Source organism: Dendrobates tinctorius, unplaced genomic scaffold (genome assembly GCF_039654945.1).
Source record: "Dendrobates tinctorius isolate UK_male_01 unplaced genomic scaffold, ASM3965494v1 ptg000200l, whole genome shotgun sequence".
Classification (NCBI taxonomy): Eukaryota; Metazoa; Chordata; class Amphibia; order Anura; family Dendrobatidae; genus Dendrobates; species Dendrobates tinctorius.
This window is the reverse complement of record NW_027361867.1, coordinates 590,145-608,560: the sequence shown is the minus strand read 5'-3', so window position 1 is coordinate 608,560 and position 18,416 is coordinate 590,145. Positions and strand designations below refer to the sequence as shown.

Genomic DNA, 18,416 nt, shown 5'->3' with positions numbered 1-18,416 from the left:
GGAAAGGGCTAAAAAGCCTTCACTAGACCCCTGTACAGCTGTATAATGAGGCCCAGGCTTTATAGTGAAGGGACAGGAGTCAGGGCCTGTTCCCAGGAGCTACAGTCTGAGGAAAGGGCTAAAAAGCCTTCTCTAGACCCCTGTACAGCTGTATAATGAGGCACAGGCTTTATAGTGAAGGGACAGGAGTGAGGGCCTGATCCCAGGAGCTACAGACTGAGGAAAGGGCTAAAAAGCCTTCACTAGACCCCTGTACAGCTGTATAATGAGGCCCAGGCTTTATAGTGAAGGGACAGGAGTGAGGGCCTGTGCCCAGGAGCTACAGTCTGAGGAAAGGGCTAAAAAGCCTTCACTAGACCCCTGTACAGCTGTATAATGAGGCCCAGGCTTTATAGTGAAGGGACAGGAGTGAGAAAAGTGGGGAAAGGAGAAAGAAGAGCTGGACTGCCCATCACTAACCTGCAGAGCCGCACTCCACATATATGGCTGCTCTGTGCACAGGACCTGTGATGAGGTCACAGGAGGGGAGGAGTCAGGGGTCACATGATCTCCGGAGTGCAGACCTCCATGGAGCCTTCTCCTCAGTCAGTGACATTCCCGCCATTATTCGCCCCTCACTACTGACACAATTACCCCGCGCCGCCTTCTCTACACAGTGTTATGTGTGGAATGTAACGTGTGATTTCTCTGGAGGGAAATAGACCCCACACAGGAGGGAATTCTCACCAGTTACCGGCCGTCTACTATATGGCGGCATATGATTGTGCTATCGACTCCACACCAGGAGCTAAAATGCCCAAATCTCTAATGTAACCGCTATAAGAGAAGATGTAACAAATTTCCCCTAAACTCACACAGCGGAGGAGGCCTCACTTGGAGCAATGTGACTCGCGCACAGAAAATCTATTCCCGGTTCTGTGATAAGTTATCGGCCGACAGGAAGAAGAAAGGTCTGAATTACAGCCCAGACTGGAGGAGAAACTGCAGGAGTTAGAATTGGCCAATCAGCGCTCTTCACCCCTATACTTATCTACACAAATACAAGATATGAAATGACAATTAGACGCCATTCTCACCACCAGAACGGAGAGGCGCTAACTTGGAGTAAAGCCGCGTTTTATCACCATGCCAATAAGCCTAATAAGATGCCGCTCGTAAGCTCAGAATGAGAGAGTCACTGCATATAATCTCCTCTATAAAGGACCCTAAGGGTCAGACCTCAGCCCACCCCGATGTCATGTATAGCACTTATAATGAATACCCCCAGAGTTTGTATTCGCCCCACAATCACCCCCCCTCACTACTGGAGTCATTCCTTCACACACTACATCTACCTAACCTGACTGAGTCCGCGGCACAACAACTCCATTTACACATCTCTGAGGAGGAAATAGTTTCATCACTCAAAAACCTAAAAAGAGGAAAGGCCCCGGGGCCGGATGGTCTTACAGCAATATATTATAAAAAATGCAGCGATGTGCTGACACCACATATAAAAACCTCTGTAATTCACTACTAAATGGCTCACAGCTGCCCCCTGAGCTCTACGTGGCGCATGTAACCGTAATCCCTAATCCTAAGAAAGATCATCTCACCACAAATTATAGACCTATATCCCTCTTATACATTGACTTCAAAATCTTTACATCCATTGTGACTAACAGGACCAATAAAATCCTCCCTCACCTCATCCATCAGGGTCAGGTTGGTTTTATACCAGCGCGACAGGCCCCAGATAATATTAGGAGAGCGTTAAATATTATTCATACAACTAACCTACAGCGAATGCGACTTCTCCTGCTTGCATTAGATACTGAGAGGGCTTTCGATTCGGCGTCCTGGACATATCTCTTTACGGTTCTATCGGAAGTCGGATTCTCCCCTAAACTTATAAAGTGCCTCCAATTGTTATATGATAGCCCTATCGCTTATATAAAACTCCCGTCACCACACCCCCCTCCAATTAATATTCAGAGGGTACCAGGCAGGGCTGTCCTCTATCTCCGGATCTTTTTGCACTTGTAATGGAACCCATTGTGGAAGCAATAAGGAGAGATCAGAATATCCTGGGCCCTGAGAATATGGGAGACCAATATAAAGTCAGCCTCTTTGCGGATGATCTCCTGCTAACATTAATAAGTCCCCACACTACACTCCCTCACTTGTTTTCCCTCCTTCACGAATTTGAGAAGATCTCAGGGTTAAAGATTAACATTGATAAATCCGAAGCATTATTTGTAAATTTTCCTAAGACAGAGCAAACTACCGTATATACTCGAGTATAAGTCGATCTGAGTATAAGTCGACCCCCCTAATTTTGCCACAAAAAACTGGGAGAACTTATTGACTCGAGTATAAGTCTAGGGTGGGAAATGCTCCATAGATTATTCCCCCATATGCTGCCCCCATTAGAAGCTCCATATTGTTCCCCCATATACTGCCCCCATAAGCAGCTCCATAGATTGTTCCCCCATATGCTGCCCCCATTAGAAGCTCCATATTGTTCCCCCATGTGCTGCCCCCATTAGAAGCTCCTTAAAATTATTCCCCCATGTGCTGCCGCTGCTGCTGCATGTAAAAATAAAAAAATGACATACAGTCATGGCCAAAAGTATTGACACCCCTGCAATTCTGTCAGATAATATTCAGTTTCTTCCTGAAAATGATTGCAAACACAAATTCTTTGGTATTATTATCTTCATTTAATTTGTCTTAAATGAAAAAACGCAAAAGAGAATGAAGCAAAAAGCAAAACATTGATCATTTCACACAAAACTCCAAAAATGGGCCGGACAAAAGTATTGGCACCCTCAGCCTAATACTTGGTTGCACAACCTTTAGCCAAAATAACTGCGACCAACCGCTTCCGGTAACCATCAATGAGTTTCTTACAATGCTCTGCTGGAATTTTAGACCATTCTTCTTTGGCAAACTGCTCCAGGTCCCTGATATTTGAAGGGTGCCTTCTCCAAACTGCCATTTTTAGATCTCTCCACAGGTGTTCTATGGGATTCAGGTCTGGACTCATTGCTGGCCACCTTAGAAGTCTCCAGTGCTTTCTCTCAAACCATTTTCTCTCAAACCATTTTTGAAGTGTGTTTTGGGTTATTGTCCTGCTGGAAGACCCATGACCTCTGAGGGAGACCCAGCTTTCTCACACTGGGCCCTAAATTATGCTGCAAAATTTGTTGGTAATCTTCAGACTTCATAATGCCATGCACACTGTCAAGCAGTCCAGTGCCAGAGGCAGCAAAGCAACCCCAAAACATCAGGGAACCTCCGCCATGTTTGACTGTAGGGACCATGTACTTTTCTTTGAATGCCTCTTTTTTCTCCTGTAAACTCTATGTTGATGCTTTTGCCCTAAAGCTCTACTTTTGTCTCATCTGACCAGAGAACATTCTTCCAAAATGTTTTAGGCTTTTTCAGGTAAGTTTTGGCAAACTCCAGCCTGGCTTTTTTATGTCTCGGGGTAAGAAGTGGAGTCTTCCTGGGTCTCCTACCATACAGTCCCTTTTCATTCAGATGCCGACGGATAGTACGGGTCGCACTCTGCGGGATAATGATGAATGTTTATTGACACTGAATTACATGTCACGTCGGAGATGTGAAGGAGAGTGTGTCAAATGGCTGACTACGGCCGTTTCACACTACTCGAGCGCTTCCACGGGTCCTGGAAGCGCTCGAGTAGCGTGAAACGGCCGTAGTCAGCCATTTGACACACTCTCCTTCACATCTCCGACGTGACATGTAATTCAGTGTCAATAAACATTCATCATTATCCCGCAGAGTGCGACCTTTTTCTCTTGGAAACTACATTCGTCTTGCTACGAGGTCAAGCACCTGGGAGTCCTGGATGTGAGCTCTCCGCCTGCTGCCAGCCACGGACCTTAGCACGGTAACAGCGGTGCCGTCCGCTTTCTTGCATTGACTTCGACGGATAGTACGGGCTGACACTGTTGTACCCTTGGACTGCAGGGCAGCTTGAACTTATTTGGATGTTAGTGGAGTTTCTTTATCTAACATCCGCACAATCTTGCGTTGAAATCTCTTGTCAATTTTTCTTTTCTGTCCACATCTAGGGAGGTTAGCCACAGTGCCATGGGCTTTAAACTTCTTGATGACACTGCGCACGGTAGACACAGGAACATTCAGGTCTTTGGAGATGGACTTGTAGCCTTGAGATTGCTCATGCTTCCTCACAATTTGGTTTCTCAAGTCCTCAGACAGTTCTTTGGTCTTCTTTCTTTTCTCCATGCTCAATGTGGTACACACAAGGACACAGGACAGAGGTTGAGTCAACTTTAATCCATGTCAACTGGCTGCAAGTGTGATTTAGTTATTGCCAACACCTGTTAGGTGCCACAGGTAAGTTACAGGTGCTGTTAATTACACAAATTAGAGAAGCATCACATGATTTTTCGAACAGTGCCAATACTTTTGTCCACCCTCTTTGTTATGTTTGGTGTGGAATTATATCCAATTTGGCTTTAGGACAATTCTTTTTGTGTTTTTTCATTTAAGAAAAATTAAATGAAGATAATAATACCAAAGAATTTGTGTTTGCAATCATTTTCAGGAAGAAACTGAGTATTATCTGACAGAATTGCAGGGGTGTCAATACTTTTGGCCATGACTGTACTCACCTCTCCGTCGCTGGGTGTCAGATTCTCACCTGTCCTGCGTCCATGGCTGCTCACCGCTATCTGCCACGTCATTGGTCAGTGACGTTCAGACTGCAGGGGGCGCGCACTAACCACGTCACCGCGCCCTCTGCTGTCTGAAGTCACTGACCGATGACAGACACAGACAGCAGCAAGCAGCCATGGACGCAGGACAGGTGAGTATCGCTATACTTACCCGTCCTGACGCTGTGTCTTGAGCCCCCAGCTTCTCCGGGCTCTCTCTTCCTGCCTTCAGCGGTCACGTGGTACTGCTCATTAAAACTCATGAATATGCGCATATTCATGAGTTTTAATGAGCGGCACCACGTGACCGCTGAAGGCAGGAAGAGAGAGCACGGGGAGAAGCTTGGGGCTCAAGACACAGCGTCAGGACGGGTAAGTATGACCTGACACCCCCGCCCCCCATCCCCCTCCGACCACCTTTGTATATGACTCGAATATAAGACGAGAGGGGGACTTTCAGCCCAATTTTTTGGGCTGAAAATCTCGACTTATATTCGAGTATATACGGTAATATAGCCTCCCATTTTGGGTTTATACACAAAGGACATTATCTAACATATCTGGGTATCAACTTAACAGCCAACAGGTCACCTCTGTTTCGGTGGAATTACACTCCACTGATCCAAAACTTCCAGAGGGACCTGGATAGATGGGCTCCCTCAAAGTTATCCTGGCTCGGCAGAACACATGCATTAAAAATGGTGTCACTGCCTCGCTTCTTATATCTATTTAGGTCCCTCCCAATTATGGTACCAGCCAGAACGATCACTCATTTACACTCTATGATGTCTAAGTTTCATTGGCTCGGAAAACAACCCAGAATTGTGCAAAAACGTATGTTCCGTCACAGAAAAGAAGGGGGTTTATCCCTCCCTAATTTTACACTTTATTACAAGTCGGCACAGATTGCTCCATTAATAAGTGCGTGTTCATATCCCAATAGTCTGAGATGGGTTATTCTGGAATCATTTCTCTCCAAACCATTCTCTTTATCAGGCCTAATGTGGACCACAGACCGACTTCCACGGGGGTTAATGAATGTGGCTCCTTTTACAGTCCACTCGTTGCTTCTTTGGAGGAAAGTCCGGTTTAAATATAACTTACAATCAAGCCCTTCTCCCCTGACAGCTATATTACAAAACCCCATGCTCCCGCCAGGCCTTGAGCCTCAAATTTTTTCTTGGTGGAAGCTGAAAGGTATTCATATACTTAAACATTTGTGTTCCCCATTTAATATCTTACTTGACAGAGAGGAATTTGTTCAAAAATTTGAACCAGATCTTCCACTTTGCAAAGCAGATCCTCCCGAGCGGTACTACTCTCAGGGCAACGAGTTTTGAAAATAAATGTCTAAATGACCCTTTGGGCAGGGGAACGATCTCATTGATCTACTATGCTATAAATTCTCCACAAAATGATAAAAAATTGAAGTATATGTTACAGTGGGAGGAGGATCTGGGGTTTGAACAGTCAATTGATGAATGGTATCGTAGCTGTGACACCCTATCATGAGGTAGTCACCAGACTTCCCTTGTGGAGACCTCCTTAAAACTATTGCACAGAGTCTATTATGTACCGGAAAAAGTTCACAGCATTTTTCCTAAAATCTCGGGAGACTGTTTTAGGGGCTGTGGAATATCTGGTGACATGAGACATATTTGGTGGTCTTGTATGGTGGTTTCTGGGCTTTGGGAGAAGGTGAAGTGTCTGATAGCACAGATGTATGGTGGACCGGTTGTTCTGGAACCTTCTACCCTTTTACTGGGAACCAGGCCTTCCCAGCTTCCAGAAAGCTTTCAGAAGCTAGTAAACTACTTATGTACGGCCACTAAAATCCACATTGCGGCAAAGTGGAAGTCGCCCTCACTGTCAATATCTATGGTGAAAGAGAAGATGAACGACATTATGTTATTCTCATTTGTGGCCCCAGCGTTTCTTGTAGAATAAATCCCTTTCTCACACAGTCCTGTAGTAATGACTTTGCTCTCACGTTTTGTAGGAGGGTTCGTCTGACTCCATCTTATGTTATCAGTATAAGTGCGAGAGATGAGACCGACGACCGCAGTTTTACCGTGTGTGTCCGGCGTCAGTTCTACAGTGTGAGAGATGCAGTGTCTGTGACCGAAGCTTGGGGTATATGGGTGTAAACAGCATACACAGAGGGGTCTGTGACCGAAGCTGGGGGTATACGGGTGTATACAGCGTACACAGGGGTCTGCGATCAAAGCTGGGGGTATACGGGTGTATACAGAGTACACAGGGATCTGCGACCAAAGCTGGGGGTATACGGATGTATACAGCATACACAGGGGACTGCAACCAAACCTGGGGATATACGGGTGTATACAGTGAACACAGGGGGCTGTGACCGAATCTGGGGTATACGGTGTATACAGCGTACACAGAGGGGTCTGTGACCAAAGCTGGGGGTATATGGGTGTATACAGCATACACAGAAGGGTCTGTGACCGAAGCTGGGGGTATACGGGTGTATAGAGCATACACACAGGGTTCTGAGACTGAAGATGGGGGTATACAGGTGTATACAGTGTGAGAGACGCGGGGTCTGTGACTGAAGCTGGGGGTATACAGGTGAATACAGTATACACAGGGGTCTACGACTGAACCTGCGGGTATACGGGTGTATACAGTGTACACAGGGGTCTGCGACCAAAACTGGGGATAAACAGGTGTATACAGTGAACACGGGTCTGTGACCGAAGCTGGGGGTATACGGGTGTACACAGCGTACACAGAGGGGTTTGCGACCGAAGCTGGGGGTATACGGGTGTATACAGCGTAAAGAGAGGGGTCAGTGACCGAAGCTGGGGGGTATACGGGTGTATACAGCATACACACAGGGTTCTGAGACTGAAGCTGGGGGTATACAGGTGTAAATAGTGTGAGAGACGCGGGGTCTGTGACTGAAGCTAGGTGTATACAGTATACACAGGGGTCTGCAACTGAAGCTGAGGGTATATGGGTGTATAAAGAGCACACTGAGGGGTCTGCGGACGAAGCTGAGGGAATACAGGTGTATACAGCGTACACTGAGGGGTCTGCGACTGAAGCTGGGGGTATACGGGTGTATACAGCGTGCAAAGAGGCGTCTGCAACCGAAGCTGGGGGTATATGGATGTATACAGCATACAAAGGGGTCTGCGCCCGAAGATGGGGGTAAATGGGTGTATACAGCGTACACTGTGGGGTCTGAGACCGAAGCTGGGGGTATACAGCGTACACAGAGGGGTTCACACAAACACGGCTTCGCTCCGTACACCTCGTACACACACAGCTCCACTCCGTACACCTCGTACACATATGGCTCCGCTCCGTACACCTCGGACACACACGGCTTTGCTCCGTACACCTCATACACACACGACTCCGCTCAGTACACCTCCTACACACACGGCTCCTCTCCGTACACCTTAAACACACAGCTCCGCACACCTCGCACACACACGGCTCCGCTCCGTACACCTCGTACACAAACGGCTCCGCTCCGTACACCTCGTACACACACGGCTCCGCTCCGTACACCTCGTACACACACGGCTCCGCTCCGTACACCTCGTACACACACGGCTCCGCTCCGTACACCTCGTACACACACGGCTCCGGTCCGTACACCTCGTACACACGCGGCTCCGCTCCGTACACCTCGTACACACACGGCTCCGCTCCGTACACCTCGTACACACACGGCTCCGCTCCGTACACCTCGTACACACACGGCTCCGCTCCGTACACCTCGTACACACACGGCTCCGCTCCGTACACCTCGTACACACACGGCTCCGCTCCGTACACCTCGTACACACACGGCTCCGCTCCGTACACCTCGTACACACGCGGCTCCGCTCCGTACACCTCGTACACACACGGCTCCGCTCCGTACACCTCGTACACACACGGCTCCGCTCCGTACACCTCGTACACACACGGCTCCGGTCCGTACACCTCGTACACACGCGGCTCCGCTCCGTACACCTCGTACACACACGGCTCCGCTCCGTACACCTCGTACACACACGGCTCTGCTACATCCACCCTGTAAACCCCTCCTGACCCCACACAGAAACTTCCCCTCATCCAGCACCATGACAACCAGCACAGCAGAGTCCTGCCCACACTGAGGCCCCTGATCATGTGACCCCTGACTCCTCCCCTCCTGTGACCTCATCACAGGTCCTGTGCGCACAGAGCAGCTGTAGAAATCTCCGGCTCGGGGGTCTCACCAGACTTCGCTCTTTTCTTGCAGGGGCCGCAGTGGATTTCATCCTGGATCCATAGAGCTGAATAGAGGAGCGATGTTCCTTCACTCTGATGGGAATTGATGGTGACGTTGATGAGTCTATGAGGAACGTGTTCAGCTGCCGACTCCGAGGAGGAAACTGCTTGTTGCCTGTGGCCTAAATATATAGGTTTTATTAGTAGATGTCAGGGAAGAAAACTAAACCCTGTAAGATAATAAATCTCCTCATATGTTTCCCTTATTATCTCCAGTAAGTGTATTATTACACCGGATTCTTATGATGTTACATCGGATCATCTTCTTCTCATTCAGGTCTCTACAATATCGGATCCTCTCAGTGAAGATCTTCTACAAAAGAGAATTTTCCTGATTTACCCATCAAGGATGGATATGGACAGAGACAAGATGGCGGAGAGGATGTTACACCTCACCCTAGAGATCCTCTTCCGTCTCACTGGAGAGGTGAGAGATTCTGATGACGTCACATTACATCATTCTTATCTATGGGAATAACAGATGGACAGAACTGGAGAGGTGAGGACTCTGGAAATGTCTGTAGTGAGATTTATTAATGTGTCTCTCCATAACCAGGATTACACAGTGGTGAAGAAGACCTCTAGTGATCGCTGTCAGGACCCTGTGTCTGAGGGATGGGGAAGACCCCTGAGCCCAATCACGGGGCCTCCACCTCACCCCCTGATCCATGAGGACATCAATGACCAGAAGATCCTAGAACTCATCTACAAGATGACTGAGCTGCTGACTGGAGAGGTGACACTGCTGGGAATGCTGGGACATTATGCAGTAACACAATGAAGGGATCGGGGGGATGACGGTATCATTGTATGTGTCAGGTTCCTATAAGGTGTCAGGATGTCGCTGTCTATTTCTCCATGGAGGAGTGGGAGTATTTAGAAGGACACAGAGATCTGTACAAGAACGTCATAATGGAGGTTCCCCAGCCCCTCACATCACCAGGTAATAGACAGGACTAAATACACACGGCCTATAATTATCTGTATGTAGAGAATGAATTCAGTCCCTGTATGTGTTTCCTCCAGATCTATCCAGTAAGAGGACAACACCAGAGAGATGTCCCCGTCCTCTTCTTCCACAGGACTGTAACCAAGAAGATCCCAGTGCTCCTCAGGATCATCAGGTAGATGGAGAGAAGGTGTCAGGAGATCCCCCCTATGATGTGTAGATGGCTGTGAAGGTCTTGTGCTCAGTCTTGTTTTATCCACCTGTATTATATGTTTTATACTTGTGTAATGAGAGCGGTGGAGATGGCAGGATTAGAGCTGATCATAGATGGGACTTCTCCATCTGTCTGTGACTTTTACAATATTTGTTTCAGGGTGAAGATCTGACCCATATTAATACTACAGAGACATATGTGAGAGATGATGAGCGGTGTAAAGAGGAGATTCCCACATATGACTACCCAGGTTAGTAGTAACCACTGAATGCAGAGAAGTCACAGATTCCTCTCAGTCACCGGCTGTGGCTGCTTTATCGGTGGTGTAGTCCGGCCGTATTACCATGATCACCATTTTCCCTCTAGACCACAACATTCTCCTCCACCCAAAACTGTTCTAATGACTTTGGGCAGTGAAAGCCCTTTTCTATAGAACTTACAACCAATTACATTGTTTCTGATCCTAAGGAATTCAGATTACTGCACAATCTCTCCTGAAATGGGGAGCAATATTATTTTCTCTAATCTTCTGCTCAGGATCCATAGTAGCTCCTATGGTCCACCATAAATGAGGGCAACTCTGGTTTACTGTTTAATCTGTATTTGTAGTTTTCAGTTAATGAGATTCTCGTGCTCTGGGGCGGGGCTGTGGGCGGGGCTGTGGATAGGACTGTGGGCGGGGCTTTATGTGGTGCACTGATTACATATTCCTCTGTATTGGCTTATGACCGGTCGCTGATCCCTCACTGACCTGCCCCCCATTATTACATAATGCATATAATAGCATTGATATTATTGGTGATAATGCCTATAATATTGTGGCCATTGTGAGGCTTAGAAAAAAATTTCATCCAGCAAAATTTCAACTTATCCAGATGTGTATTGATCACCTTGAACCCTCAAGTGCTTCACAGAAGTTAATTATGTAGAGCCGTGAAAATAAAAAATCATATTTTTTTCACAAAAAATGATCGCTTCTCTCTCACCCATGACAGCACCATGGAGAGAGGGGATCCGCCCATCAGGGACAGAAACCTACAGATAAAAAGGGCGGTACCTCTCCTCCGCCCCTGGTTGGGTTCCTGTCCCTGACGGGTGACCTACAGAACCGCAGCAGCTTAACTAATAGGAGATCCAGGGCTGTCCCGTCCGGGGGCTCACAGCGGGGAAGCCCCTGTCATGGCGGGTCGGTTCCTGAAGCCGCCACCGCTGCAGCCGACGGGCTCGACAGGGTGAGCGGGGGGGAGAGGACTGAGCCGCCGCTCTGGAAAGGATTCTGGGGCTGGTGGGGACCCGGGACACACACGGGCAGCGCCATGGTACAGAGGTGTACCAATATGGTGCTGCCCCGGAAATGGATAAATGTCTTCTGAGTCAGCGCACTGCGCACTCCCCGGGGCAGACAGCGGTGCAGTCTGGTAGAGGAGGTGACGTCACGCGCCGCGAAATTCGAAAATGAAAGTGCTGGAATTGCTCCTGGCTGGAGGCGTCCTGTAAGTATGGAAGACAGCGACCAGCAAAGGGAGCAACAGCTCAAGCAGCAGCCTAAGCAGCAGCCCAGGCAACAGCAACACCAGCATCACCGGCAAAAAGAGCAGGACAGGAGTGATGGCCGATCCAGTCGCCACTCCACGCAACGCAGCAGGTCGGCTGCAAGGAGCAAGTCACCATCCTTGGATCAGCCCGTACGGGACCTGAATCCACCTCCCGAACCGGTACCTGCAGCCGCGCATATCTGGTGAGTGACCTTCGAGAATGTTCACCATTGTAATAGACTTCTTTTCCCTTATCAGGGAAAAAAGAAGGGGAAACAAAGAACAGGGAATGCCCCACTTATAGCAGAGCCCTGCGAATCCTGCATACAGGAAGTTCTTTGTGAGGAAACCCCGGATTTCGCCTCGGACCTAAGACCTGTAATCAGATCAGAGGTTCAGAGTGCCCTTTTATCCCTGAAACAAGGGGAAAAAGTTAAAAGGAAGGACTCTGGAGTGGGTTCCCAGTCAGAAGTCTCGACGTCAGGGGAGGTTACCTCACATACCTCAGTCACCGGCTCATCATCCTCAGACGAGGAAACGGGAGGCCATCATTGTTTTCCCCCAGAGGAGGTAAACACGCTAGTTAAGGCAATAAGATCTACCATGGGGGTGGCAGTCCCTCGCCCTGATAGGTCAGTCCAGGACATAATGTCCGGGCGACTGGGCCAAAAGAAACAGAGTGTTCCCGATAAACGAGAACGTACAGGGCCTTAAAAAAAGAAAAGGGAAAAACCAGAGTGGAAAAACTCCACTGTCCCTTCCCTTAAGAGGAAATATCCCTTTGATGAAGAGGCGTCCACATCTTGGGACAAAGCCCCGACACTAGACGTAGCTGTCGCCAAGGCCTCAAAAAAGTTTTGCACTCCCCTTTGAGGACACTTTTAGGGTACTCTGAAGGACCCCTTAGAGAAAATGGCCGATACCTTCCTCAAGGGCGCTTGTGAATCAGCTGGGGGAAATCTGAAGCCAGTTATTGTGGCAATATGTACCTCCAGAGCCCTTATGGTATGGGTGGATCAACTAAAGAGACAGTTAAGGGAAGGTACACCCAGAGAGAAGATTCTGGAATCTATTCCAGTAAATAAGGGGAGCGGTGGCATTCTTGGCGGACTCATCAGCTGACTTGGTGAGATTATCATCTAAAGCAGCAGCCATGTCAAACGCAGCCCAAAGAACGTTGTTGCTCAAATGTTGGCCAGGGGATTTACAAACTAAAATGAACCTAGGTCGATCCCCTGCAAAGGGAAGTTCCTATTCGGGGAGACGATAGATGACATCCTCCAAAAGGCAGGGGATAAAAGAAGGGATTCCCAAATCTGGGTCCTACAGTGTTTGAGGTCCTTTCGTAACAGAAAGTTCTTTCAGAGCAGAAATAGGATGACAGAAGGAGAGATATGGGGTTTCTCTTCGGTAACTCGTCCTGAGACAAGAAACCCTCTTGGTGACAGTTGCCCAAGGTGGGGGGGGGAGTCTAAACCTTTTTCTCCCAGCTTGGAGGGAAATCTCGAACAGCCCTTGGTTGGTAAGTCTGATTGGCTCGGGCCTAAGGATAGACTCTCTCTCTCCCACTGTAATGTAATGTCTGCAAAATATGATGTTTTCTGTTGGAACCTTCTAGAAGTCTCCCATTTTCTTATCAGGACATTGCAGCCTGCCATGTTGCTGCAAATCCCCCCTTTCTCTTCCCCCACACACACACACACACACACACCAGTGTCTTCATGGGCACAGCTCTGTGAAACCTGAAGCTGTCCATTTCCTGTGAGCAAGGAATGTTAATTAAGCTAGTGGAAAAGATGTTCCTTTGTTCTCTGATCTGTGGCTGAATGAAACTATGGGTGATATTAAAGAGACTGTACCGTAAAAACCATACGCAGCAGAGATATAAAACCCACATTTCTGCGAAGGGCACAAAGCCAGCTGTCTAAACCCCTAAGTTTCACGATTCTCGGACTTCTAGAAAATGAGATATGGATTCCTTCTAAACGGTGTGTCTGAAATACTGCATATTTGGTCTTGAATTATTGTAATCAACAAACTACAAAGAATGATACCATGTGCGTGTTTGTGCGAACTTCCTCCTGCGAGATACAGTTATATTAAGTTTTGTAGTTTGATTCTAAATCCAAGAGTAGGGGGCAGACCCTCTCCAGACTGCCCCTTCCGTGATGTCACACAGCAGAGGCTATAAGGCATTCCCTTGGCAAAACCAGTTCAGAGCAGCTGAAGTCCTCATGCCAGAGAGACGTGCCGATGAGTGGCGACGTTTGGTTACGTGCCCCTCCCCCTCCAGCCACATAGGATGCCTAAAGATTCATAAGCAACCGTGAGTGTACTTTCTGTTTTCATCCACTTTTGTTTTATACTTGTATCTGTACATATGTAATGTCTCAACTTTATAGCAACTTTCATCTATATAATCACTGCCCTCATTTTGGGGAATAAATGATATAATAATTCAGTCTGTCTTCATGCTCTTAGAAATGAACTATACGCCTTATTTAGATAATCGCTACTAATTTGGGGTTTGTCACGGACCCTCTTAATTAACTCTGTGATTAAGTAAAGCGTGGCTGGTGGCAGCGTAATGTGCGCGGCTGCCGAGACTAGCTGGCAGTACAGAAGGGTCTTATATTGCTGAATGAGGGGCTGCGGCCACAGCATTGATAATTCCTTACTGCAGTAGTCTAGAGGTCAGTGCACAACAAGCAGCCCATCCGGCGGCTAATTATCCTAGGTGCAGTTCCCTGACTGACCTGAGGGTAAGGGGGGCGCCGGAGAGCTGCAAGTTCCAAAGTGGAACTGAGAAAGTGGGATATACATAAATATTCGCAGTTCTTGGAAGGTTGTTAGCAGAGGTGGGGGCATCCAAAATAACCCCCCCTGTGGTAAATTGTTAGAGCAAGGTTAGTTTGCTGCATTTTGTTCACATGGTGCCAGTGGTGGGATAACTAAGATAAGCCCCCACTGTGCCTGTGATAGCCATGTGCCGGCAGTGTGTCGCGTCCCTCCGTCCACTGATACACCCGTGTCAGTGGTGAGATTGTGACATATTGGTGACACAGGGTCTGCTGTCCGTCACGTTTTGGTGGCAGCGGGACCCCTGTTCGTCATATTTGGTGGCAGCTGTGGGCTGTTCATCACACACCTCAAAAATACGTGGTAACTCCATACTCCATAAGATCTATATGAGAACAAAAAACTCTCGGAAATGAGGTCCTAAGTTTACTAAAGAAAGGAGGAAATGGAGTCAACCACCAAAATCCTGTTCCCACACTGCCTTATGACAGTATTAGATCTCAGCGACGCATACTATGACGTCCCCATCCACAAAGACTACCGAAAATACCTCAGACTGCCGGTCTCTATAAATGGCGAGATGAGTTTCAATACAGGGCCCTTCCGTTCGGAATATCTATAGCCCACGAGTTTTCACGAAACTAGTGGCAGAAATGATGGCCCACCTAAGGCAGCAGGACATATTAATAATTCCATGTTTGGACGACTTTTTAATAGCAAGCGACTCGGCTCAAAATGCAAGGAACGGAGGGACAGAGTGATGAACACTCTACAGAACCTCGGCTGGCTTCTAATCCTGGAAAAAATCAAGGTTGCAGCCCAGCAAAATTCAGGAGTTCCTAGGACTAACACTGGAATCAAACACCCAAGAGTGTTACCTCCCGGACCACAAAAAGAGAGAATTGCTCAAATGATAGCAAAGGCGATTCAGAACCCTTCCATGACACTAACAAAAGCAATGTCACTACTAGGCTCTCTCCTCTCTCTCCGCCTGCCTGCCGGCGGTCCAGTGGGCACAGCTACATAGGAGAGATCTCCAATGGGATGTATTAGCCAACCAGTTAGCATTAGGAGGTCACTTAGAGGGTCGCATTACCCTAGATTCCAAAACTTCATTCCCTAGCCTGTTGGGGAAACACAGACAACCTATCCAAATGGATTCCGTGGGTAATAAAAATCACATATAATTACCGCGGATGCCAGTCCCATGGGATGGGGAGCACACATGAACAGCAGGGTGGCTCAGGGGGAATTGGGAGGCCAGGAATTAGAAGCCTCCTCAAACCAAAAGGAACTCTGGGCAGTAGGCTATGCCTTAACACACTTCCTATCCATGCTGCAAGGTCATCATGTCCGCATATTTTCGGACAATCAAGTGACAGTGGCCTATATAAATCACCAGGGGGGGGATCCAGGTCCCGAGCCCTAATGAACACGTCCTCCAAAATCCTCACCCTAGCCGAGATAAACCTACTATCTCTTCCTGCACTGCACATACAGGGAACAGAGAACCAGACAGCAAACTTTCTGAGTTGCACTCAATTGCGCCAGGGAGAATGAGCCTTTAAACGGTCCATTTTCGGCAGATTGTGGAAATGTGGGGAATCCCAGACATAGATCTGTTTGCCGACTACAAAAATAAAAAAGTGGAAGAAAAGGGGGAATCCTCGGGCCCTGGACGCCTTGATGCTCCCGTGGACACAGAACCTAACGTATGCCTTTCCCCTGATCATTCTCATTCTGGCTGTCATAAGGAAAGTCAGAGAGGATGGGTCGAGAATGATACTGATACCCCCCTTCTGGCCAAAAAGAACTTGGTTTTCCTGGCTGAGAATGCTCTCGATAACTGACCCCTGGATCTTACCAGATCTCCCGGACCTACTGTCTCAGAGACCAAGGTTACACCCTCGGGCAGTGAACCTCCATTTTACAGCATGGAATTTGAAAGGGCACTGCTGAGGAAAAGGGGGTTCTCCGAAAGCCTAGTTTCTACACTACAAAAGAGTAGGCAACCGACCACGACGAGCCTATGGGAGAACTTTGAGGAAATTTCTGTCCACCTCCGGGACAAGGGTTCAGGATGGGGTCCAGATTGACAGAATTGTTGAATTTCTGCAGAGGGGCTTAGAGCAGAGACTGGCGGTTAACACACTGAAAATACAGATAGCAGCCATAGGTGCCCTTTATAACCAGGATATGGCAGGCAGCCCCGGGGTAACATGGTTTATTAGGGCCGCAACCAGGTCCAGGCCAATAGTCAGCCTGAAATTACCATTGTGGGACCTGAATCTCGCACTATCCGCACTAACAGGTCCCCCGTTTGAACCTATCCAGTCAGTACCCCTAAATATCTTATCATTAAAAACTGTGCTTCAGGTGGCGCTATCGTCGACTCGCAGGGTGAGCGATATTCAAGCTTTATCAGCGGCGCCACCGTTTACTAAAATACTAGACGACAGAGTCATCTTAAAGCCTGACCCGGCATATCTATCTAAAGTAGCATCACATTTTCATAGGTCCCAGGAGGCAGTCCTTCCTTCTTCTGCCCAAACCCTAGGAATAGGGGAGAGGAAAGATTTCATACCCTAGATGTAAAGAGGTGCCTAGTTCAGTACTTAGAGGCCACCAAAGAATGTAGGAAGGAAGGCTCTCTCTTTGTGTGTTTCCAGGGACCTCGGAAGGGACTCAAAGCATCTAAGAGTACCCTGGCAAGGTGAATAAGGGATGCGATTGCCAGGGCATATTCATCAAGTGGAAATACCATCCCGGAAGGGTTGAGAGCTCATTCCACAAGAGCGATGGTGACCTCATGGGCTGGAAGATCGGAGGTATCTATAGAACAGATCTGTAAGGCGGCCACCTGGTCATCACCTTCTACCTTTTTCAGACACTATCGTTTAGATCTAGCCTCTACGTCTGACCTGACCTTTGGGAGAAGGGTCCTTCAGGCTGTGGTCCCTCCCTAAGCTACAAATCTCTGAAATTCTCTCCGTGGTGCTGTCATGGGTGAGAGGGAATAGCTTAGTTACTCACCGATAACGGTGTTTCTCGGAACCCATGACAACACCCGCTTATTCCCCCCCTTCATGTGTGCGGTGAGCACGTTTTACTGTTCGTAGATTGGTTTTCATTTAGACACGGTGCTTCTTGATAATATGCAACATTACAATGTTATGTATATTCTTTTGTTGTTAACTAACCTGGAGACCCTCTGATGCTCTGTAACCAACTGGGGGCGGAGGAGAGGTGCCGCCCTTTTTATCTGTAGGTTCCTGTACCTGATGGGCGGATCCCCTCTCTCCATGGTGCTATCATGGGTTCCGAGAAACACCGTTATCGGTGAGTAACTAAGCTATTCACCCTCATTTTTTTTCCAAAGGGTAACAGGAGAAATTGGATGCCAAAAGTTGTTGAGCAATTTCTCCTGAGTACGCCCATACCCCATATGTGGAAGAATACTACTGTTTGGCCGCATGACAGAGCTTGGAAGGGAAGTAGCGCCATATTGGAGATCAGATTTTGCTGGAATTGTTTGTGGGTGACATGTCACATTGTCAGAGCCCCTGAGTTGCCAGGACAGCATAAGCCCCCAAAAGTGACTACATTTTTCCAAATACTTCCCTGAATGAATTCTTCTAGTGGTACAGTGAGTATACTGACACCACAGCTGTTCCATAGAAGATTATACCATTGGGCAGTGAAGAAAAAATAATAACTGTATTTTTCGGACTATAAGATGCACCCAAAATTTTCAAAAGGAAAATAGGGGAAAAAATGTGCCAAATGGGGGTCCATCTTACAGTCCGAATTCAGCTTATCGGGGGGATCAGCACAGGTGCAAGAGTGGTCACAGAGGTTGTTTGGTGGCCCAGGCCTCCGGAAAATCCCATCCCAGGCTGGTGAGGCAGCGGTGCTCTGTGCTGGGGTGGCAGCGCTCT

General features: G+C 47.9%; 1 protein-coding gene across 1 annotated transcript in view; it reads left to right on the top strand.

The window, feature by feature from the left end:
• The window catches only part of LOC141056805 (uncharacterized), an 85,476-nt gene that overhangs the window by 53,337 nt on the left and 13,723 nt on the right, over positions 1 to 18,416 (top strand). Inside the window, exon 2 of the mRNA XM_073553288.1 lies at positions 10,304 to 10,394. Coding sequence (XP_073409389.1) covers positions 10,304 to 10,394 — 91 coding nt within the window. The remainder of the gene's footprint in view (positions 1 to 10,303; positions 10,395 to 18,416) is intronic.